The following is a 25,490-nucleotide window of genomic DNA, read 5'->3' as shown; positions in this document are numbered from 1 at the left end:
GTCGGACGGGGTCTAAATCCTTAGATTCCTCATAGTCCTTGGTCAGCTGCTCAACAACTTGTCGGCTTCTCTTGTACTCACGTTGGAGGGTTTCTAGTTCAAGAAATAAGACTTCATTCATTCGCCTTGTTTCATCTTTATTTTTCTCTGCAAGCGATGAGGTTATGATGAACGGCAGACTCATCCCGTATCTAGACGGGATTTCAATATTATACAGAGTGGGAGAGAGTGAGAGAAATATTACGATGCAACGGGAGATAGAAAATATGGGCGAAGAAAAATCTGATCAAAGTAGAAAATGGAAAGATAAAGAAATAAATTTTAAATAGGCACGAAGGTTGAGAAGTATTTGGGTGAATGGTAAGACACAATGCTAGTAAGATGTTTAGATAAATAAATACTTTGGTAATCAGAAAAAATAAGAAATCTCATAGAGAGGTAGAAAGATACTAAGATGGATGGATAGTTACATAGATAAAAAGGTAGATAGATAGCTATATTGATTGGTATCCAGAAAGAGAGAGATAAAGAGAGAAAGAAACATGTAGATGGATAGAGATGGATAGAGAGGATACTGGAAATGTTTATAGACAGATAAATATATAGATATAGATACACAGAGAGACGCAGGCAGGCAAAGAGTAAAATAAATAGATAGGCAGATAGATATTGCTGGATTTATATATATATATATAAATATATAAATATATAGCTAGGTATAGTTTGATAGAGGTATATATTTAGGTAGGTATGTAGATAGGTAGGTAGGTAGGTGGTAGAGGTAGGTAGGTAGGTAGGTAGGTAGGTAGGTAGGTAGGTAGGTAGATAGGCAGGCAGGCAGGTAGGTAGGTAGATAGATAGGTTGACAGATGGATAGAGAAACAGGTACGTAATGCTAAAAGTAATGTTGCAATGTATAACAAAATAATAGAAAAATAAATATCTACGTAGATAAAAATAAATTATATATATATTGGTGAATAAATAGATTTATAAGTAAAGAGGAGACAAAGTAGCAGAAGAATAGATAGAAAGATAGATAGATAGACCGATAGATAGATAGATAGATAGATAGATAGATAGATAGATAGATAGATAGATAGATAGATAGATAGATAGATAGATGTTTTAAAGTAAATGTCCGATTACAAAATTAATAAGACTGCATGCTCTACCTTGAAAACGAAAGTGAAAGTAAGATTTCACTGTGAGATGCAGTAATGAAATCCTATTAAAAAGTTGGGAACATCTGAGAATGAGAGAAAAGCCGAAAATGAAGTTGTAATATATTATCTAACGTCCTGGATAGCCCTGATGCTTGTTTGTGGCTCTTGTAAGGGAAGATCGCCTAAACTAAATAGACAGAATGTCTTTCTAAATACTACTACTAGATGAAAAGAAGAAAACTAACGTCGGAAGAGATTTTTTTTTCTTATGGTTCACTGGCGAAAGGAACTTGTCACTATATAATGATAATGGTGATGATGATTGTGGTGATGCTGAGGAAAATAATATCGATGACAATGAAAACGACGATGAGGATGATGATAATGATGATGATGTTGCTGCTGGTGAAAGTAGTGGTGGTGGGGGCTATGATGATAATTTTTGTCAGTCCATCGCGTATACATGCCGATCAATGTTTGAAAGAAGTCGAAAGTAAAAAGATTTTTTTTTTCAAATGATATTAATATAACGTGCAAGTTTAAAAAGACGGAGAAAAAAAAGAGAAAAACAATAATTATAATAATACACGAAGAGGGAAAGATAAAAGCAAAACTATTTGATGGATGAAGGCTAATAAGTTAAAGACGGGGAAATTAGAATGATTTGTTTTTTTTTTTTTGAAAAAAATGTCAGAAGATAAAGGCAGAGAAAAAAAGAATGAAATATAGAAATGAAACACAGATAGAAAGAGACGGTGAACAGAATAGGAAAGATAGGCTTCTGTTGTGTACAGGTTATTTTCTATTGGTAAACGCCTCTAGCCTCGTTATCTCTTTTCGTCTACATATATCTCTATTACTTTTCATCGAAACTTGTTCGTTACATGTATTCCCATCACAACACCTGGGACATTTTGCTCATCTATATTTTTTACTCGTGTTGTTGTCTCTCTCTCTCTCTCTGTTTCTCTCTTCGTTTTTCTTTCTATCCCTTTCTCTCTCTCTCTCTCTCTCTCTTTTCTTTTCTATTTCCCTCTTTGTTTCTCTCTCCACCATATTTTCTTATTATTCTGTTTTTCTTTCATTCATTTTACCTTCGTCTGTTGCATGCATTCTCATCACATCACTTGGGACATATATTCCTCCATCCTTATACTCTTCCGTTTCTTTCTCTCAGCTTCTTTCATTCCTCCTCCTAGTTTCTCTTTCTTTCTCTCACTCTCTCTCTCTCTCTCTCTTCCTTTTTTTCTGTTTGCTCTTCTTCCTTTTCTCACCAACTCCATCCATTTTCCGTTCTCTTTACTTTCACTATTAACTCATCTTATTTATTTCTCTCACTTTCAATATATGTCTGCTTTCACCGACAAAATTCAAATCTTTCCATCTTTTTCCTTCATTTTATTAAATGCAAAACCCCAAACGTCCTGACTCGATAGAAAAACAAATGTACAGAAATGCACATGCAAAAACGGTGTGATATGACATGTATATATACACACAGGAATATATACAGGTAGAGATGCACCAACACAGCACTGTATACACGCTCCCAAGCCAAATGCATGCATACATTCATCTATCCATCCATCCATCCATCCATCATCTATCTATCTATCTATCTATCTATCTATCTATCTATCTATCTATCTATCTATCTATCTATTTATATGTGTGTGTGAATGCGTTTGTGTGCGTAGGTGCACGTATACATACATACGTACATACATATATAGATATATATATATATATATTATATAAAAGGGCTTAGTAAAATAAATTACTTTGCCACACACACATATATATATATATATATATATTATATATATATATATACACATGCATATATATATATATATATATATATATATATATATATATATATATATATATAATATATATGTATATTATATATATATATATATATATATAATATATATATAATATATATATATACATATACATTATACATGCATGCAACATACATACATACAACATACATACATACATAATGTATATATATATAATATATATAGATATATATAATATATTATGAGAGGTGTAGATAACATAGAGAACCCATATAAATGCAGATTAACCCACACACGTGTGCACGCGCACAGACATATATATACACACACACGCACACACACACAAATACAGGTAGGTAGAAGTGTAAAAAGGATTGAGAGACCAGACACATGCATTTATGATTATAATCAAATGGAATTTATAAACAAGCGCAACACACAAAGGATACGAGTCACTGTGTTGTTGTTTTTGCTGCTGTTGAGGCAAAATTAAATTGTTATTAAGTAGAACTGTTATCAGAGTCAACCAGCAACGACCATCCTGTCGATTTAGTTTGTTTGTAGGACTAAAATATTGAATTTATTTTCTCTTTTATTTCTAAAGATGGTAAGGCATGATTTGGTAGCAAGTTTGGTTGCTATTTCTAGCACGAACTGGCAGCCACGTAGAAGTTCCCTCGCTCATTGACCTTTGCTAACACCTGCCTGTTCAAACACACAAAAGTAGAAAGAGGAAAGGAAGCCTAAACAATAACACACATGAAGGTATGCATGCACTGGCTCACGAACACACACACACACACAGACACACAGAGTGTACCTATATACAAGGCCTAAGTACATACGCACACACGTACACATCTAACCACATGCCACAACACACGTGTTACGTTTGGAGATCGCTGAATATTTTTGCGTTCTTGGTACTGCTATTACCCTTTCTCTGTTCTTCGTTTTATTGTCTGTCTGTCTGTGTGTCTCTCTGTGCGTTCTCTCCCTCCGTCTCTCTCTCTCTCTCTCTCTTTCTCTCTCTCTCTCACTCTCTCTCTCTCTCTCTCTCTCTCTCTCTCTCTCTCTCTCTTCTTTCTCTCTCTCATCTCTCTCTCTCTCTCTCTCTCTTTCTCTCTCTCTCTCTCTGTCTTTTTCTGTCTATCTGCCTGCCTGTCTCTTTCTTCCTCTCCTTCTCCCTCTCTTTCTCTCTATCTCTATTTCTCTCCCTCACTCTCTCTCTCTCTCTCTCTCAGTTCTCTCTAACTCCGGTAACGCGCCAACGTCCAATTGCCTTCCCTACAACTTCCCCGTGTTACCCCTTCTAATCATCATCATCATCATCACCATCATTATCATCATCATCGTCGTCGTCATCATCATGATCATCGCCGTAATGATATATTGCTTCTTTTTCCTTGTTCTTTTCCTCTCTAATCTACTTCTTTTTTCTTTTGCCCCTCCTCACTCTTTTCCTTCTTGATCATCCTCTCTTTCTTCCTTCTCCTCTCCTGTTTTTCTATCTTTATCTCTTCTTCTTCTTCTTCTTCTTCTTCTCTTCTTCTTCTTCTTCACCTCTTGCCTTTACAATCGATGTATTCTCCGCCCCAACCTTAATCTTTCTCTCAACTCTTTCCCCCCGTTCTCTCTCTTCCTCTTTCTCTCTCTCTCTCCCCATCGTTTTCCACTTTTCTTTCCCACCATGTCTCTCACATTCTACATTGGTCCCAATTATCATGGACATTATGTAATTTTAAAGAATATGCACACACACACACACATATACATTTACATATATACATACTTATATATATATATATCATATATATATATATATATATATATATACACGCACACGTCTAATGCACATACACCTGTATATGCACACACACACATATATATATATGTGTGTGTGTGTATGTATAATATATATATATATGTGTGTGTGTGTGTGTGTATCTATATGTATATATGTGTGTGTGTGAGAGAGACACACACATGTGCACACACACCAACACAGAAATTGAGAGAGGGCAGAGAGAGAGATAGGTCTAAAGGTGTAGTAAAACCATTGGGGAGAAAATTTTACTTGAATACCAAACGTAGAGAAAATTATAGTTTTACTGCAGCTGACAAACTTCTAAACTTTTTACTATGTGTTTCACGTAACCGATCAGCAGATAGAAGTCAACTTTGGGGAAGAATACAATGGTTTAAATAAGGTCAGGAAATGTTGCAATATGAGTTATTTGGCAAATAATCAAATAAGTATTTAAAGCTGATTGTTTGAGAATTTGTGACTTTTCAAAAGTGATGGAGTCTATTGGGGTAATATGATTGACTGTTGGTTAAAAATAATGGAAACTTTTGAGGGACTAAATTACCTCTGAATAAAAAGAATTACTCTGCATTGGTACAGGGTATTAGCTGTAATATTTGCAGCCAATGAAAAATCTCATGTCAGAATTGTTTTGGAATTTAAGAAACTTACGAGGAGTGAATGAAGTTTGATAAAGTAGCAGTTGAGGTAAAGCATTGAAACCGGGAAGATATAGAAATGAATGAATTTGATGTAGGGAAAAAGGTGAAGACAGTATGTTGAAAGAAAAGGGAAGAATAATGTCAGAATGTTCTATTGTGTCTGGGGAGAGTCATTTTCTTTTTGTGCCTTCTTATGTATCACACTCACCGGTAAAATTTCCACGTTTTTCTTATTTTTTATTGTCCTAAAATTTTTGTTGCGTCGTGTAATCTTTTTTGAATAGTTTTAGGACAATAAAAAATAAGAAAAACGTGGAAATTTTACATAATAAGAAAAACGTGGAAATTTTACATAATAAGGCACAAAAAGAAAATTGCTCTCCCCAGACACAACAGAATATGCTTCAACACACGAATCTTACAAACCAAATCCAAAAACGAAAGGTGTCAGAATGATTTATAGGGAATAGTCAGATACAGAAATTACATAGAGATATTGCGCGGAGAAGAAAAGTAAACGAATTTTATAGGGAAATACAAAACACATCAATGAAATGAAATAAAATATAAATGATCAAAATTAACGAGTCAGAAAATTATAAGAGAGCCTGAATAAGCACGAAAAGCACAAAAGAACCCCTAGTTATCCAGAACATTCAAAGTGGAAGCAATAATTTGCAATATCTTCGGTAAAATTTCTATACACAGCCTATTTCATGAAATATGAAAAGCTGAATAAACGTGATAGAAAAGTTATATAAATGTAATAAAGAATCTATTGGGGCTGTCGAACAGAATAAAGTGATCTAAAGCAGAGTAAGAAGGTGTAAAAAATATTGCAAATAATTATTTTTCAATGTCGGGTCGCGATGCGGATAAGCTATGAGTAAAAGCGTGTAAATGTTGGATTAAATAACTCTTTTGCCAGAAAGAGTCGAAGGCTGTCCGTGATATTCGAACACACATCTGTAAACAGAACAGGCGTTTTACTATCGGAACAAAGGAATCCTTTGAAGTTCTTTATCCATTTAAGCAACTTTATTCTTATCGGAAACAATTTTATGTTGTTGATGTCATTAGAATTTAAGAACGTCTCGAGAACAGGAATTCTTTTGGGGTTGCCTTCGCCTTTTTCTATCTGAAACTTTTTTTTTTAATCGCAGTAGTTACCCGCTGTCGGGAGTCGAGCTAGCAGAATCGTTTGCAAGCGGGTAAAATGCTTTGCGGCATTCTGTACGTCTGTACGTTCTGAGTTCAAATTCCGCCGAGGTCGACTTCGCCTTTCGTTTTTCGGGACTTAATAAAATACGTATCAGTTGACCACTGGGAATGGTTGACCCCTTTCCCCCGCATTGCTGGCCTTGTGCTAAAATTTGAAACCTAGATTTACACGCTGTAAGGAGTCATGCTCGCAGAATCGTTTGCAAGCTGGTATGTTTGTACGTTCTGAGTTTTATATTACCTGTATTTACACGCTGATATTTTAAACATATCTGTTTCGAGATCAAACGTTCCCCAAAAGAGTTATTTCATGTTCTGTGAAGTTTATAAATTCTTTTGGCATCAGCAATATTCCAAATGATAACGATGAAAACAAAAACACTTTTCTAGTGGAAGAAATGTTTATCTACATCATCCGCTCGCTACAAGTACCCTCGAAAGTAGAATCTTTCAAGAAGGTCGCAGCAAATCAATGATTCAAAATTTCGACTTAAAGCCGATTCGTTGTAAAACGGGATATTCTTTAATGGGTCACTAATGGAATGACAGAAAGATCTTTGATAATACGGGTTTGCTCTTTCTAAATTCGAACAAATAATTTTGAAAGAAGCAAAACTAGATTCATTCTGTTTAACGTAATATTATAGATATACGGTTACAGAATGAAAATAAATATCCGGTCACGTGGAAGGAATGTAGAATATTTGTTACTGAACTCACCAGAAATTCTGCGTTACTGTCCCTATATAATCCAATATTTCTTATCTATTATGTTAGCCAGTGGTCTATTCCACCCTTGCCTGACGATGTTTTTGTCTCCCAATTTCGTGCTATTTAATTGTCCGTCATCATGTTTTAGCTAGTTGTTTTCCATGGTGAATGGTATTGCCTGTTACCTTGCGAATATTTCATTTTAGCATAGTTTCAGATTGAACAACGCTTCGTCACTAAATTTGGTAAACCGAACCTCGCATTGTGTATGGTGTACGTGTGCGATGGGTAAATTGTTACCATATTATATCTTTAATTTGGTGCATGCACATAATTTGTTTTTGATTTTGTCGACTACACAGTATAGTAGGGTGAGTTGGGCACCATCTGTGAGAAAATCAGCAGCGTGACGCAATTTGGAAACATGCTGTACTGCTTGGAATTCGCGTTGGAAGCTCCACTACGAATATTTCAGAGTGTTTGGGTGCCAATCTAAGGACAGCGAAATGTGAGCACGTGTACTAAGAGTGATAAAAATCAAACATCCAATCAACATCATGGTATTTGAAGTGATCACTAGTGATAGCAATGTTATTCCTCCATTCACCTTCCGACGTGGCTTTAGATTGAACACAGAGCCCTACATCAAGTGCCTGGAGGAAGTAATGCTGCCCTGGGGGAAAAGGATGGCTACTGGAAGACCCTATGTCCGGCAACGGGACTCTGAACCATGGCACACAAGCATGAGAATCCAGTCATGGCTGTCAGACAATTTCTGCGACCACATCACCCCTAAAATCAGGCCAGCTACTCCCCAGACTGCAACCCTTTGATTATTATATGTGGAGCACAGTTGACCGAGGGGCCAGCAAAACTTCTTGTAGCACCAAAGATGGACTGAAGGCAAGGATTATGGCAGCATTCACTAACGTAGACAAGGTGACTATCCAGAAGAGTTGCAGGATATTCCGAAGTCGTATGGAGGTCATAGTTGAAGCCAATGGTGATTTTATTGAATAAATTTTCTCTTTAGTATTTCAAGATAATTTTATGCAATGTTAGTAAATATATTGAGATGTCAGTGTTATTTTCATTTATGCGTACTATAGTCGACAGTATATACATCGCACTCGGTATATATTATATACATATATACATACGCACACACACACACACACACACACACACACACACATACACACACACACACACATACACACACACACACACATATACACGCGCGCGCACATACACAGTGGCGTAGGGGCGGATGCGTGGAAGATGCTTGCTTTCCAACCACATGGTGGTTTCGGGTTTAGTGCTACTGCATGGTACCTTGGGCGAGTGCCTTCTACAATGGCCTCAGAGCGACCAAAGCCTTGTGAGTTGAATTGGTAAATGAAAACTGAAAGAAGCCCATCGTGTGTATGTATTTATTTATTTATTTATTTAATTATGTGTCTTTGTGTTTGTGTTTGCCCTGCTATCACCGCTTCACAACCGTTGTTGGCGTGTTTACATTCATGTAACTTCTAGGGTCAGCAAAAAATAGAATAAGATCTAGCATTAAGAAATATGTCCTGGGGTCGAATTTGTTCGACCAAAGGCGGTACTCCTGCATGGCCGCAGTCAAATGACTGAAACAAATAAAAGAATAAAAGAATGTATATGTATATATATATATTATATACTCTTTTATTTGTTTCAGTCATTTGACTGTGGCCATGCTGGAGCACCGCCTTTAGTCGAGCAAATCGATCCAGGACTTATTCTTCGTAAGCCTAGTACTTATTCTATTGGTCTCTTTTGCCTAACCGCTAAGTTACGGGGACGTAAACACACCAGTATCAGTTGTCAAGCGATGTTGGGAGACAAACACAGACACACAAACACACACACACATATATATAAATATATATACATATACATATATACGACAGGCTTCTTTCAGTTTCCGTCTACCAAATCCACTCACAAGGCTTTGGTTTACCCGAGGTTATAGTAGAAGACACTTGCCCAAGGTGCCACGCAGTGGGACTGAATCCGGAACCATGTGGTTGGTAAGCAAGCTACTTACCACACAGCCACTCCTACGTCTATATGAGCATTATATATATTATATATGTTATATATAATAGTGGGACCCATGGAAATTCCATAGAATTTTTATTTTGCTAAGATATTTCACTTCCAGTCACAATAATAAATGATTTAAAATTTCTCCCTACTAAGCACTTCATATTTCTTTCTCTCTTCGTCTCTACTTCATCAACAATCTTTTTAACCGTGTTATTCCTCTCTTCATCTCCCTAACATTTCTTTCTCACTTTCACTAGTCACATATGTGACAGTCGGAGGCGTCGGCTGTCAGTCCGTTCTCTCGCTCACACTCACATTCCATTTTCTTTCTTTCACTCCTACTTTTCCTTTCTCACAAGCTAAAGCGTGAAGTGTACGTGACCAGGTAGAAGAATATTGTTATAGATTTGATCCAATAAAAAAAAATAAATACTTTTCACTATCAATACTCACACGCATACCCACACCACCACTACCACCACCACCACTTTCATCATCACTTTAGTCTTCAGTTACGACGCTCATTTAATTTCCCATTCATTTTCTTGTTTATAGCTACTTTTTTTATTTGCTGTTCTTTTATATCTACATTTTCCTGCTGCCACCCCTGTCCATCTCCCTTTATCTGCCTTTCTTTTTCTTTAACCTCACAAGCAGAACATCACACTCTGCTAAATATTGTATCCTAAACAGATCTCTTTCTCTTGACCTTTCCCTACCCACCCCTGCAGCACGTCGTTAACACTTCTCTCTCCCTCTTTTCTATCACCATCTTTTTCTCTCGTTCTTCAACCTCTCCCTTCAACAAACCACGTACCGCATTTGGCCTTATTATACATCTTTATCTACTTCTCCATTTCCTCCACTCTCTTCTCTACTAACAGTCCTCCCTTCTCACTCTCACTTTTACTTCACTTCTTACTCACACCACCTCCAACTCTTTAACTAACGAAAGTATAACGGGCGAACGAACAAGCAGATTATTATATAGATTATATGCACCAGATGATTGACAGTTCAGTACTCAGCTCCCTGTGGACCCTATACACACCAAAAACAAAATCAATCAAATGTTAGTGCATGGAACCTAGATACTTCCAGGTTGGTTCGTATTTATCTTTCTGTTAGAAAATGGCTTCCGCTGTATATATATCTTACTTCTGACGCGTCTGCAGCAGTAACAAGTTCAAACAAGTTCAGACATCCTTGCCAAATCTAGATTTGAAGCAATATTATCAGAACAAGAAAGTTTGTAGACTTTAGCGAAAAACGAGATGCTAGATTTTTCATCGTCAGTGAAAAAAATTGTTGGAGCATAGAAACCCAAATCTGTTGCTTGACAATGGCTTCCTCAATGAAATCAGGTGATCTGTAAACCCACCCATTTCAGAATAATTTCCATAATTCCCTGTCCCGCCAATGCTATGTAGGGCGACTCTGAACGGTTCAAATCTAGAATTGGCAAGGATGTCTGAACTTGTTTAAACTTGTTACTGCTGCAGACTATCTTTATCAACCCTTCGGCAACTATTTCGTTGCTACAAGTGCAGCGGATTTCCAGAAACGTTACGGAAATGAACTCTTTGGCACCATTTCTCCTGACCTTTTGAGTCAATCGATGTTGACTTTACTTTCATTTCTCTTGGATGACTAAATTACAGTACCAATCAAGCCATGGTACTCACTAAACTCTCCCTTCAAAAACGTTGCCCTTATACCAAATCAGAAATGATCATAAGGAACAGCGGAAAATAAGGGGCGTGAGGGTGTCGTACAAAATGCTTTGCTTGTATTTCTTTTGGTTCATAATATTGTGAGGTCAAATCTTACCGAGGCCAATTTTACCTTTCATCGGTCTGGAGTCGATAAAATGACATACCTGGTAAATAATAAGGTCAACGTAATCGGCTGAGCTGTACCAATCTTCAAATTACTGAGTTTATGCTCAATCACAAATTATTGTTGTTGTTGTTGTTGTTGGTGGTGGTGATGTTATTGTTGCTGTCGTCTACGGTGGTGTGAAAATGATTTATTCTTCCTTTTCGGAGTCACGACATTATTTGAACGATTACGGAATGAAAATATTCCTTTGGAATACTTGGCAGAATGGAGTAGAGTTACTGTATGCCTCTGTGTTTGTGTGTGTGTGTGTGTGTGTGTTAGTCTGTGTGCTCGTTTGTGTGTGGATGCGTGTGAGTGTGTGTGGAGAGAGATGTATGTATATATATATATATACACACACACAAACATGTACACATATCTGTATATATGTCTGTGATGTGTGTATGAATGCATGCATGTATATATATATATATATATATGTGTGTGTGTGTGTGTGTGTGTGTTTGTGTGTATGTGTTAGTGCGTTTGTGTGTGGATGCGTGTGAGTGTGTGTGGAGAGAGATGCATGTATATATACATGTGTGTGTGTGTGTGTGTGTGTGTGTGTGTGTGTGTGTGTGTGTGTGTGTGGTTTAGCTGTGTCTTCCTGTGAACATATATTAATGTAGCTGAGGCATGTCGTTAATTTTTCTGACACGTGATGCATTGCAAAACACTTCCTGGTATTTTTGTAGCTTTAACCTTTCTTTTTATTAAAACTGTGATATGTTTTATAACAAAGCTGTTGACAAGACATTAATTATACAGCAAGTGTTCTGAATTTCTCTTCGAAACAATGAATTACTAACTGTCTGAATTCTTTTTATAACTGAAACGGAGAGGCCTTTGTTGAATGTCTATTTGTTTAACAAAAATCCCTATTTTTACGTGTCTCCTTATATTTCTACTAATTGAAGACCCCATGCTTTCTACCTGTGGAGTTATTCAGTGTTCTAAATTGTATTATTGAGTTAGATTTAATTTTGTTAATTTTGTTTTCTCTCACTTGTGGGAGTTAGTGGCCCCCCTCAGATTTGAGCAATAGCCATCCAGATTTATATGATGCTTTATATCTGTGGTATTTACAAGCTTTCTGGGGCTGGTTAAATCAATACAATGTTAATTTTAAATATTTGTAACTATGTCAGCAGTAAAAACCTCGGCGAGCAGTTGAAGGCACTTCTACAGCTCTGAGGATACGGTGCATCCTGATTGAGGATGTGACTACTGAGGAGCTTGATGGAGGGCTGAAATGACACAAAAAAGTGGAGTGCGATAGCAGCACCCGGGTGGAGATAGGGATGTTCTGTGTTGCAGTGAGCGAATAACAGAATACTTAAGAGAGAAAAGAACGCGGTGTCTGCAGAATGGAGGTTGTAGTGAGTTGATTGGATTATTACGCATAAAGCGGCGAAAATGTCAGCGGGGAAAGTGATCACCCTTTCTATTCCTATCACCATTAAATAACCCTTCCTACTACAGGCACAAAACCTGAAATTTTGGAAAAAGAAGAGGGTAGTCGATTACATCAACTTTCGGTAATCGGCTGGAACTAAATTTATCGACCCTGAAAGAATGAAAAGCAACGTCGACCTCGGCAGAATTTGAACTTCAAACGTAAAGTCGAAAGAAATGCCGTTAAGCATTTTATTGGGCCTGCTAGCGATTCTCCCAGCTAGCCACCACGATGTAACTAAATGAAACACTGTTTAAAGGGTTGTTTCGTGACCCCGGAATACATATGATCCCATCCCGTAGTATAAAATATAAGACTAACAGAAAAAAATAGTACTTTTAGGACAACGACGATGGAGATAATGATGGCGATATTGAGAAAAGAATTAATGAGGATTAATTATATTGGCAGAAAGTCAAATATTGTTGATGAAGGTGGGGTGGGAGAGGTAGTCAACTTAATCGGTACCTAGGTGAGAGAGGTGGAGTAAAATTAACCAAAGTAACTTCACTGGTATTTGATCCCGGTACGATGAGTAGCAAATATAGCTTCTAGTATTTGAACTGAGAACATAAATGTACTCAACCCCTATTCCGTAAAGGATTTTGTTCGTCGCACTATTGACAATAGCAACTCAGCCTAGGAATGGCTTTCGTTTTGGTGATTTTATTATTTCTCGTTGTAAACATTTTCTAGCAGAAGAACACACTACGGCCGTTGACGACTAGAATATCCGATTGTATTCTTTTCAGGAAACAAATATACATATAACGGTAAAACAAATATAATAAAAAATGCATCCACAATATGGAAGTGACAAAATATAAGTGAAGTAACAGGGTACGATCTAAACGAACCAGTTAGGTCGTCACGTGTCAAGAAGAATTCCAACACAATCGAGCCTGCATATTCTCAAGAGGAACAGAAAACCAGTTGATAAAGAACTCCACAAGATGAAATAAGTTATGTAATATGAAAGTCAATGATATAAAACGGAAGCAATTTATGTCCATAATGCTAGCTACATGCATTATGTATGTCCCTGATAGAATGGCCAAGATTCATAAAATCATATTTTCGAAGAAGTTATTCCTAACAATATAGCCTGAATACACAAACAACTGTCAAGGTGAAAACACAATTAAGAATGACCCACGGAGAAATTTTGAATGAAAGTGAGAGGGCAGTAAATGGAAAGAATGCTGATAAAGACAAAAATGAAACCTGATATTTCTATGCAAGCAACAGCCTCAGTGAATAATTAAATTGTGTCGTTGGAAATAATTCACTTACGACTCATACCCAACGGAAAAATGAAATACTTTATTGTAAATTCATATCTGGTCAATCTTTTTCTCTCTCACCCTCTCTCTCTCTCTCTCTCCCACACACACGCACACATGCACACAAGGCCCCAGAACTAATCACGTATTTCCTGTGCAAATAGCTAAACCAGAAGCATTCTTCAAAACTGCAATTTTTCATAACAAAGCGACATTAATCAATCAATACAGAAGATGCAATATCTGACCGAAATAAAATGAGGCAAACGCAGCGAAATGACGTGCTTCAACAGCAAAAATAAAATATACCCAAAGGCTCAAACCGAAACATTCTGCTCCTTTTTCAAAGAGGATTTGGTATATCCTATCTATTAACAGGAAACTAGAGTAGAAGCTATTATAGGTATAGTTATCACTCTGAAGCCACTTATGGGAAATTATATAAAAGAAATACTGATTGGGTTCTTTAAGGAGCAACGACTCAAAACCATGCAGAATTCTTAAAGTTTTTTGAGCATTTTTCTAAATTGAGTGACTGCAACATGTAGCAAAAGCAAGCTTTTGGTAATCATCTAACTAAGAGGACCAGTGCTTTTTTATATATTGAGAAATATATGTGAAGTTTAAATGTTAAGCGTCTGTATGCGTGCTTGAAGTGTGTATATCCTGAAAGTCTTACTCAAACGCAGTATTCGCTTATAGACATAGAGCGTTAAAATGTAAATGATTATGTATGGTCGTGTCTTGTGAGAGTCATCACGCCAATAATGATACATGCAATAGTTCAATATCACTTTCTTTCTGGTTAGTTAATTGGTTAAATATCCAGGGTCGGATTTAAACCATGGGGGCCCGGGGCACTTCAAATTCGGTGGGGCCCCTCATACACAACAATTAAAATCTTGGAAAATTAGCAATTTTAAACTTTTCAAAACCCATCTATTGCATGCAATTGTGTTTGATAAGTATTTGATAAGTTAGCAGAGAAACGTAAATGACTGAAAACGTCGCTTCATAGATATATTTTTCAGAGTTCAAATATTTTTTCTCACACATTCACTTACAATGTTTGACATTTCCTTTATTGTGCAAAAAAGCAAAATGAAGGAGAGAAGATAAGATAAAATTCCTAGGAAGAAAAATGATAATAATTAGAAAGAAATGGTGAAACAAGAGAATAGAGTGAATGAGCTCTCGCAGACCGTCATCAGCTTTTGTTTTAGGGTTGGCTTGTGTAAATACAATGTCTCAAACTTTCTAATTGTTTTTCCAAATGTCAGACGTGTTATTTTAGTATTTTCATTCATTTTTAATGTATTTTTACCTTTTCTTAATGTATTTTCTTCCGATTTTATTTCTTTTCAAATTAGAACCTCTACTTTTCTAATTCTTCAGTAAGTATATGATATGACTTTTCACAAGTTGCTTATTTTGTATAGCGTATCCTGTTTATAGTGTTATCATACGAGTAATGATACAAAATAATGAAGAGGAGTCAAAATTGGATCAAACCGTACCGATCAAAGAACACCTAATCCGGCTTAGAAGGAACAACTGATAAATATTGCTTCCGTAATCACACTGCCGTCTTATAAGTGATGTAGAAGCTTTTAAAATGCAATTCAAATACAGAGTAATGTAGGCCTAGTTTTATGTTTAGAAAAAAATATGCTTCAGTCTGAAAATAACAAACGGTGACACAAATTGTCAAGTTTGACTTGAATTTTATGATTTGATTAAGACGACTTATATACCAGCATTCTCAAAAAAGCAAGTGCTTAAAATTTCCTAATCTCTAAAGCAACAATATTTAAAAGTGCAATGTAATACAAACACGCGAAACCAAATGAATTTATTACAGGAAACGTGACAGAAAAAAAAAGAGTTCGTCTTTAAAAAATTAACAGAGAAATAAAAAGATAAAAATTAAATTTAAACACATCGCACCCTATCAGTAAATGAAGGGAAATAAACGGCACGTCAACAAATATAATCAATGCCAAAACAGGAAAGTGCCAACCTGTAAATACTAATGATAAATGATGCACACTCCATCTAATATAAATACGGCCAAAATAATTCAAACTGTTTTCTCCTAAGACGACGTATAAACAGTCGACGTTTGCCGAACGACCTACACAATGATTTCTTTATAGCGTTCAAATGTTCGTGGCATTGAGTATCTGTTTCTTTATTACCCACAAGGGGCTAAACACAGAGGGGACAAGCAGAGATAGACAAACGGATTAAGTCGATTATATCGACCCCAGTGCGTAACTGGTACTTAATTTATCGATCCCGAAAGGATGAAAGGCAAAGTCGACCTCGGCGGAATTTGAACTCAGAACGTAACGGCAGACGAAATACCTATTTCTTTACTACCCACAAGGGGCTAAACACAGAGGGGACAAACAGGGACAGACAAACGGATTAAGTCGATTACATCGACCCCAGTGCGTAACTGGTACTTAATCTACCGACGCCGAAAGGATGAAAGGCAAAGTCGACCTCGGCGGAATTTGAACTCAGAACGTAACGGCAGACGAAATACGGCTACGCATTTCGCCCGGCGTGCTAACCATTCTGCCAGCTCGCCGCCTTTCGTGGCATTGAGTATCTCATTCCCTCCAACATATCGAGGTTGCCTGGACAGGTGCACGGTGTACTGCGCGTCAGGTGTCAAAGTGATCATAGAGCAATCTGAGATGTAGCGATTTGCTCAAGAATGCAACGCACCTACACGTCAAGGAATTGAAATCACGAGGGTTCCAATCAACGGAACAGCCTGCTCGTGAAATTAACGTGCAAGTGGGTGAGCACTCCCATTAACGTAGTTCTTGGAGAGATTCAGCGTGACACAGAATGTTACAAGGCTGGCCCTTTGAAATAAAGGGACAACAAAAACAAGAAGAAGGAGTGAGAGAAAGCTGTGGAGAAAGGGTATAGCACGGGTCGCCACCACCCACTGCCGGAGCCTCGTGGAGCTTTAGGTGTTTTCGCTCAATAAACACTCACAACGCCCGGTCTGGGAATCGAAAACGCGATCTTATGATCGCGAGTCCACTGCGCTAGCCACTGGGCCATTGCGCCTCCGCATATATGAATACATTTGTGTACTGTGAGGTGGTGAGAATTTGGCTGCTATTTCAATCATTTAACTTGATCCTCACATATGTCGCGTCTTTGACTTAATACATTAGTAACCCATGAGGTACTATTCATGTGGTACTAACACCCTCCAACACAACATACACTTAAGTGAATAATTGTTTCTCTGGCATTGTTGTTCGTATGTGCACAAGGGCGGGAAATTGCTGATAAACCGGTTCGTTCATCAAAAGTACCTTTTCGCTATTTATTCCAACCAAGATATATAAAAACTCCCTTTAACAGTCGCCATCGGGAATGCAGTAACACATAGATTGATTGCTCGGAAGCCGTTCCTTTTATTGTTTACAAAACGCCAGAAACAAAAAGAATTGTAAAATAGGAAAAAAAATATTTGTAATTCTATTTGCTTTACATGTAATTAACTTATATCGTACTCTGCACACATCTATGACAAAAAGATATGAAACATATTTGCTTTTATACCCCAACCCATCAAAAAAAATGTAGAAATAAAAATAAAGAAATAAATGTTTGCATATGCGTTTGAATATGCGTGTGTGCATATGCGTATACGGGTGCGCGTGTGTATGTGTGCGGGGGTGAATGAGGTACTAAATATTTAAGCACAACACAGAACGTATATATTAGAAAATGGAAATATATATATATATATATATATAATATATATATATATATATATATATATTACCTTATGTCCATTGTACGGAAATCTTTTGTCACACGTCCGTGACCTCTTCCGTGACACTTTTTGTTTTCGTGGGTGCTCTTGCTACAGAGTGGTATACTTCATTATTTAATACATATGTAAGCGGCGAGCTGGTGGAATCGTTAGCACGCCAGGCGAAATGCCTAGCAGTATTTCGTCTGCCGCTACGTTCTGAGTTCAAATTCCACCGAGGTCGACTTTGCCTTTCATCCTTTCGGGGTAAATTAAATAAGTACCAGTTACGCACTGGGGTCGATATAATCAACTTAATCCGTCTGTCTGTCCCTGTTTGTCCTCTCTGTGTTTAGCGCCTTGAGGGTAATAAAGAAATAAGTATTTCGTCTGTCTCCACGTTCCGAGCTCAAATTCAGCCGAGGCCGACTTTGCCTTTCATCCTTTCCGGGTCAATTAAATAAGTACCAGTTACGCACTGGGGTCGATATAATCGACTTAATCCGTTTGTCTGACCTTGTTTGTCCTCTCTGTATTTAGCCCCTTGTGGGTAGTAGAGAAAAAGGTATTTCGTCTGTCTCCACGTTCCGAGCTCAAATTCAGCCGAGGCCGACTTTGCCTTTCATCCTTTCGATAAATTAAGTACCAATCGACTGACCCCAAACCAAAATATATTTCGGGCCTAGTGCCTAGAGTAGAAAAGAATACGTATGTAACCGGCGCACTGGGGAAAAAAAAACGAACGAAAATTATCTGACAACTGATTTCATACAGTCTTATACATGCTCACGCGCACGCTCCATGCTTAAAGTAAAGAGAGTAAGCGACATTACAAGCGGGAAAATAACTATTATAAAAATATCCTTGTTTTGGAAATTGAATCGATTCTTTTGGTTTTAATAAAAAGGATGGGTTTAATATTCTGAGAACAGTGTCAAATGCGACAAGCACAGGAAAGAGGAAGGAGGGTACAGCGGGAAAACCTTTGTGACTGTATTAACAGCGGTGAGAAAACTAGTTCGAATGTGTCAGCGTATGAGAGTGAGAAATGATTAAAAAATGAATCACACGATTTGTAATTTTCTCCTTTCCGAACATCAAGCGAAAAATAGTAAGAACTATTATTCTGTTAACGAATACATCCATCTATCGATATATATATAATATGTGGCGATTAGTTGGTTGTCATAATAAAACTCAGAGTTTCGGGTACCGGGGATAAAGTCTACTCCGGCCTCTCATCAGTTATTAAGACAAAACAAAAATTTAATATCTGAGATGCCGGAGCAGATTTCCTCCCCGGTATCCGAAACTCTGAGTTTTATTATGGCCACCAACTAATTGTCTCATATTATGTTTATAGATAAATTCCTCTATTTTACATAATATTGAGGTCTCATCCATTCTTTTGTTGTCATATTATTATTATTATTATTATTATTATTATTATTATTATTATTATTATTATTATTATTATTTTTATTATTATTATATTATTATTATTGTTGTTGTTGTTGTTGTTGTTATTATTATTATTATTGTTATTATTATTAATATTATTATTATTATTATTATTATATATGAAACAGAGTGTGTGAGAGAGAAATTAGATGTATACATTACTTAATATATATAATCAGGAACAGAAACACACGTGTATATATGTATATGTATACACAGATATTTTTATATGTATGTGTATGTGTGTATTTTTGCATGTGTGTGTGTGCGTGCATATGTGTAGTGACTCTGGTAACAAACTGAGATATGATAAAAACAAACCGGTTCTCAATCCTGCTCTCTGTAAATTTAATTTGATGACGGTTATCTCTTCGATCATCTCTCAAAAGTAATAAAACCAGAAAATCTGGTTCTCTTTGCCAAAATTCTTATATCCTGGGATTTCGATGTGATCATTCAACCATCTTGAAATGGCTGCAGAATCTCTCTCATTTCACATCATAACTTCTTAAATATGAAAACAATACATCAAATCATGGTTGTTTTTCACATGATCAAAAATGGCGGAATAGTCATATGTGGAATGTCACTGGTCATATAGAACTGCTCGAACAGGATTGAACTGGGACTAAGCAGGACTTTGTATGAATTGAATCATTAATTATTCGTGTCGAACAAATTGTTTTGCAGTATTTTGTTACAGCTCTAATCTTGCTAAACTCGGATTCGCTTTTCTTTTTCCATCAAAGGCGCAGGAGTGGCTGTGTGGTAAGTAGCTTGTTTACGAACCACATGGTTCCGGGTTCATTCCCACTGCGTGGCACCTTGGGCAAGTGTCTTCTACTATAGCCCCGGGCCGACCAAAGCCTTGTGAGTGGATTTGGTAGACGGAAACTGAAAGAAGCCCGTCGAATATATGTATGTATATGTATATATATATATATATATATATAATTAATCAATATAGGGTGGCAAAAAATTTCGCAGAATTTTTTGCCACCAGCGGCCTAGTGGGAAAAAATTAAATAGTCATAGACCATTTATAAATTCAACAGCAAAATCAAGGAACGGCCATAATAGGCCATTCACCCACTAGAAATAACAGCCAAGGCTTCAACCGCAAAACAACATCAATTCCGTAAACCAGGAGAAAATTAAAAAAAACATTTACCCTGTAATTCTTTATACGATGCACCGTTTCGTCTATTGTTTAATGGTAAACTAACCTGATTAAATTAAATCAAGCTAGTCTTCCATAGGCCGATAGATTCATCAGTAAAGAACGGCCAGATCGGAGCAGATATTTACACGAGGCACTTCCACCACTGTCTCAGCAATATCTGACCTAAAATTTTCAAATCATCGCACTCGCGCCAAATTTATCGGCAGCTAATATAAGCCGCCGATTCCATTACGGAATTAACCAGAAAATTCATAATTAATCAATATAGGGTGGCAAAAAATTTCGCAGAATTTTTTGCCACCAGCGGCCTAGTGGGAAAAAATTAAATTTTTTGCCACCCTATATTGATTAATTATGAATTTTCTGGTTAATTCCGTAATGGAATCGGCGGCTTATATTTGCTGCCGATAAATTTGGCGCGAGTGCGATGATTTGAAAATTTTAGGTCAGATATTGCTGAGACAGTGGTGGAAGTGCCTCGTGTAAATATCTGCTCCGATCTGGCCGTTCTTTACTGATGAATCTATCGGCCTATGGAAGACTAGCTTGATTTAATTTAATCAGGTTAGTTTACCATTAAACAATAGACGAAACGGTGCATCTATAAAAGAATTACAGGGTAAATGTTTTTTTTAAATTTCTCCTGGTTTACGGAATTGATGTGGTTTTTGCGGTTGAAGCCTTGGCTGGTATTCTAGTGGGTGAATGGCCTATTATGGCCGTTCCTTGATTTTGCTGTATATATATATATATATATATATAATATATATATATATATATATTCTAAATGTGCGTGTAGTCAAATCCTATTTTTTGGACTCAGCCATGTTCTAAACAAAGTTGAAAAGTAAGCTACAATAAATCGGCACGAACTTTCCGGACAACCCAATATTTGATAGCAAGGAAACAATGTATAATGATTTGATGTACCTCTAAAATCAAGTGAAACGGCAAGGGCTTCCTTCGGTCATAAATAACCATGGGATTGCACCTAGAAAATTACCCTCCGGACAAGATTGCTTATGGAAGACCAGCAGCCTCTCATGCATATTTACCCCCCTCTCCGTTCCACCAGTGTTATTCAAATGAAAGGCAAAGGCCGATATAGTATGGCACCAGTGAAGCCGCGACACATTTATACATATGAGTGAACTGGAGCAACGTGAAACAAGGTGTCTTGCCCAAGAACACAACAGACAGCTCGTCTGGGAATCGAACTCGCTAACCCATGATTGTGAGCCTGACGCTCTAACCACTGAGCCAGGCGCCTTCACTAAACTCAAGCATAAACAACGAAAAGAAAAGAATATTTTCGTGGTCATGATAGTTTCTAAAACACCTGTGTGGTTGAAATTATCCCATCTTTTAATCACACTAAGCGCTCATTACCCTTGCCTTTGATTTTCTACTTTGATGTTAAATTTCTGATAAAATCTCTGTTCGACAAATCTAAAATGGTAATCCGAGACTCTTTAAAGCGAAAAATCGAAGTGATGACAATTCAAACCACAAAATTCAGGTGAAACTCCAAGCTAGCAGATGAAAAACATTGTCAGTTACAGATATGGTATAGTTGAGGACACAGGGAATCGTTCAACCATTAAATAATATTAACTGCTTCTTAACTTTTTCTAAGTGCATTATTTCTTCTTCTTCCTTCTTCTTCTTCTTCTTCTTCTTCTTCTTCTTCTTCTTCTTCTTCTTCCTCCTTCTCCACCTCCTCCTCCTCCTCCTCCTCCTCCTCTTCTTCTTTTTCTGCTTCCTCCTTCTCCACCTCCTCCTCCTCCTCTTCTTCTTTTTCTGCTTCCTCCTCCTCCTCCTCCTCTTCTTCTTCGTCCCCTCCTCCCCCTCCTCCCCCTCCTCCTCTTCTTCTTCTTTTTCTTCTTCTTCTTCTTCTTCTTCTTCTCTTCTTCTTTCTTCTTATTATTATTATTATTATTATTATTATTATATTATTATTATTATTATTATTATTCACCAAAGTTTCGATTCGCTAAAGAAGAGATTCGAGAATATAAATATTGTCGGGATCATATCTACACTCTCGTACGTTATATGCTCATGCACACAAACGTACGCGCGTATACAAACGTATGTCTGTGTGTTTGTCTCTGTGAGTGTGTAAATAAGCACACACACACACCACACCACACACACACACACATACACACACGCACACATACACTCACATACTTTCCTATTCGCGGAAGACGCATACATACATACATTAAAATTCTCGTGGGAGATCAAAAACGAGGATTCACGAGACTGCATACAGCTTACAGAAATTTCCACGAATCGTTAGTCATTAGTTCAAGTAAGAAAGCAATGAACTTTAGCTGCAATAATTGTTTATGTTCTACGATATACTACGCAGACGACAGAACGTGATAGTCACAGACAGGTACAGGTCACATAATTTACAGTTTCGTGTGATATATACACATATGCATTTGTATTGGCGTCGCTGAACACAAATGGTCCTGTGTGATAAGGTTTTTGCTTCTCACTCACATGGTTCTCGGTTCAGTCTCACTGCGTGGCAATTTGGGTAAATGTCTTCTCGTATATCTCTAGTCCGTAAGTGGATTCTCGTATATCACTGGGTTGATCAAAGTCGTATATGGAGACGAATATCAACACTTCGATGTGATACGCTTGAACAATTGGGAAAATCACTTAGTACGAAACCATCGGTAGCCTTGTTAGTCCGCAAAAAAATAACATATTTATTTACCAATATGGTGTTAACACTCATTATTTCTGTCCGATATTAGCATGTTTGTGTATATACACACAAACACATGAATGTATATATATATAGTTACAAATTGAGATAGGGGTTGTAAATGCAACCCTCCATGGGATAACATATATCCAATATACTGCCAGTGAGGTACCCAACAAAGTTAATACATAAATGTTAATGATTGCGATGTAATCAATTCATTTACTGTATTATATGGGCAAAGGTAAAATGATTTACCACAAATTACTAATACAAGATAAGAAAATGGAGAAATACATCTAAATCAAATATCAATTACCAGATAATACTTAATCACATACTTTATTAAACCACCACATAAGAGACTGTAGGGTTATATATAAAAAGCAGAACAAATCAGTGTACATAAAGGAATGTACATAAAAAAGTGTACATAAAAAAGTAATGTTGTATAATAAGTAGAATATATATAAAAGAGAATATAAATATAAGTATAGATTACATCTTACAGCAGTTTCGGCCATGTAGATAAGTATGTCTCATTTTACCAATATCAGCCCTTTATGGTAGTTCAATATATAGATATAAATGAGACATTTACAAAAATATCATAAGGCCTCTTCGGAGATTATGTAATATAAATCAGTCTACATATATATTCTACTTATTATACAACATTACTTTTTTATGTACACTTTTTTATGTACATTCCTTTATGTACACTGATTTGTTCTGCTTTTTATATCTACCCCTACAGTCTCTTATGTGGTGGTTTAATAAATTATATGATTAAGTATTATCTGGTAATTGATATTTGATTTAGATGTATTTCTCCATTTTCTTATCTTATATATATATATATATATATATGATAAATACATGTATATATATATAGATGTATGTATGTATATATGTATGTGTGTGTATCTGTGTGTTGTGAATGGATTGTTTACATCTCCACAAGTTAGCGGTTCGACAAATGTGACGATAGAATATCTTCAATTAACAAATAACCCTTCCAAAGCGGTGCTCCAGCGTGACCGCAGTCCAATGACTGAAACAAGCAAAAAATGAAACGTAAAAGATTAAATAATTAAATATATATATATAAACTCACCCTATATATATATATATATATATATATATCTGTGTGTGTGTGTGTGTGTGTGTGTGTGTGTATGTATGTATGTATGTATATATATAGCGCTTGTCACCGGATTCGCCAGGGATCGTTCTTCGACCTGATAGCTCCAATAAGAAAACCGTGTTTAGAATATACACAATATAGTTGCAAATGTTATTTAAATTCTTCGCTTCGTTGAAGACAGATTGTCACGGATCCGTCAGTCACGTTTTGATTTCTCCGCAATATCACTTCAGGCATATAAAATCTTATTTATTTATTTATTTCTTAGTTTTATTTTGTAATTTTTGATAACTATCATGGTTAGATACAATTTTCCCTGCAAGCCAGTCAATAGTTTACTGAATGTGTGTACGATGGTGAGAGTGACGAAGAAACCTGTGCACAACTGGGGGACAGACAAAATTCCAGACAAATTTGTATTCCGAGATATTTGTGTTTCAAGTACCGGTTTCTTGGTTTCAGCGATGAAATGTTAATGTTTCTATTATCCTACAGGGGCGAAAGTTTTCCACATACGGACATAATACATACATATGTCCGTATATACTCATATATATGCATACATACGTAATGTGTTCATAAATGATGTGATGATGTGTGTACGTATATATATATATATATATATAATATATCAAGAGAGTCAGTAAGAGAGAGAAAGACTATATATATATATATATATATATATATATAGAGAGAGAGAGAGAGAGATAGATAGATAGATAGATAGATAGATAGATAGATAGATAGATAGATTTATGTACACATACGTTTATCTTATATAATGTAAATAGTGTTTTCTGTCCAATATAACTTTTTGTCGACTTTTCTCATCAGCGATTATCTATACGTGTGTCTATGCATGTCTGTCTGTCTGTATGTATGTATGCATGTATGTATGTATGCATGTATGTATGTATGTATGTATGTATGTATGTATGTATGTATGTATGTATGTATGTATGTATGTATGTATGTATACGAATCGATCAGTATTTGTTTCTATGTATTTCACGTAAAATAAATATAGCAGAGGAGGAATCAGAAATTCGAGACAAGAAGATGGAAATGAAAATGCAAGGAACGAAGCGGAAAGCTTACGAATGCTTA

At 36.4% G+C, this 25,490-nt stretch overlaps 1 protein-coding gene across 2 annotated transcripts in view; it reads right to left on the bottom strand.

Annotated features, from left to right (window-relative positions):
• LOC115212417 overlaps positions 1-25,095 on the bottom strand; it is a 251,216-nt gene extending 226,121 nt beyond the window's left edge. Inside the window, exons 1-2 of one of the 2 annotated variants that reach the window (XM_036502989.1) lie at positions 25,074-25,095; positions 1-236 (exon numbers count right to left, since the gene is read on the bottom strand). The exon at positions 1-236 is cut by the window's left edge and continues 147 nt beyond it. In XM_036502989.1, the coding sequence (XP_036358882.1) occupies positions 1-184 (184 nt within the window). In that variant the 5' untranslated portion in view covers positions 185-236; positions 25,074-25,095. Of the gene's footprint in view, positions 506-25,073 lie in introns of those variants that run through there. The other variant, XM_029781326.2, reaches the window with a different exon arrangement.
• Between the last annotated feature and the right edge of the window lie 395 nt (positions 25,096-25,490).

Source organism: Octopus sinensis, linkage group LG5 (genome assembly GCF_006345805.1).
Source record: "Octopus sinensis linkage group LG5, ASM634580v1, whole genome shotgun sequence".
Classification (NCBI taxonomy): Eukaryota; Metazoa; Mollusca; class Cephalopoda; order Octopoda; family Octopodidae; genus Octopus; species Octopus sinensis.
This window is presented reverse-complemented; position numbering and strand designations above follow the sequence as displayed.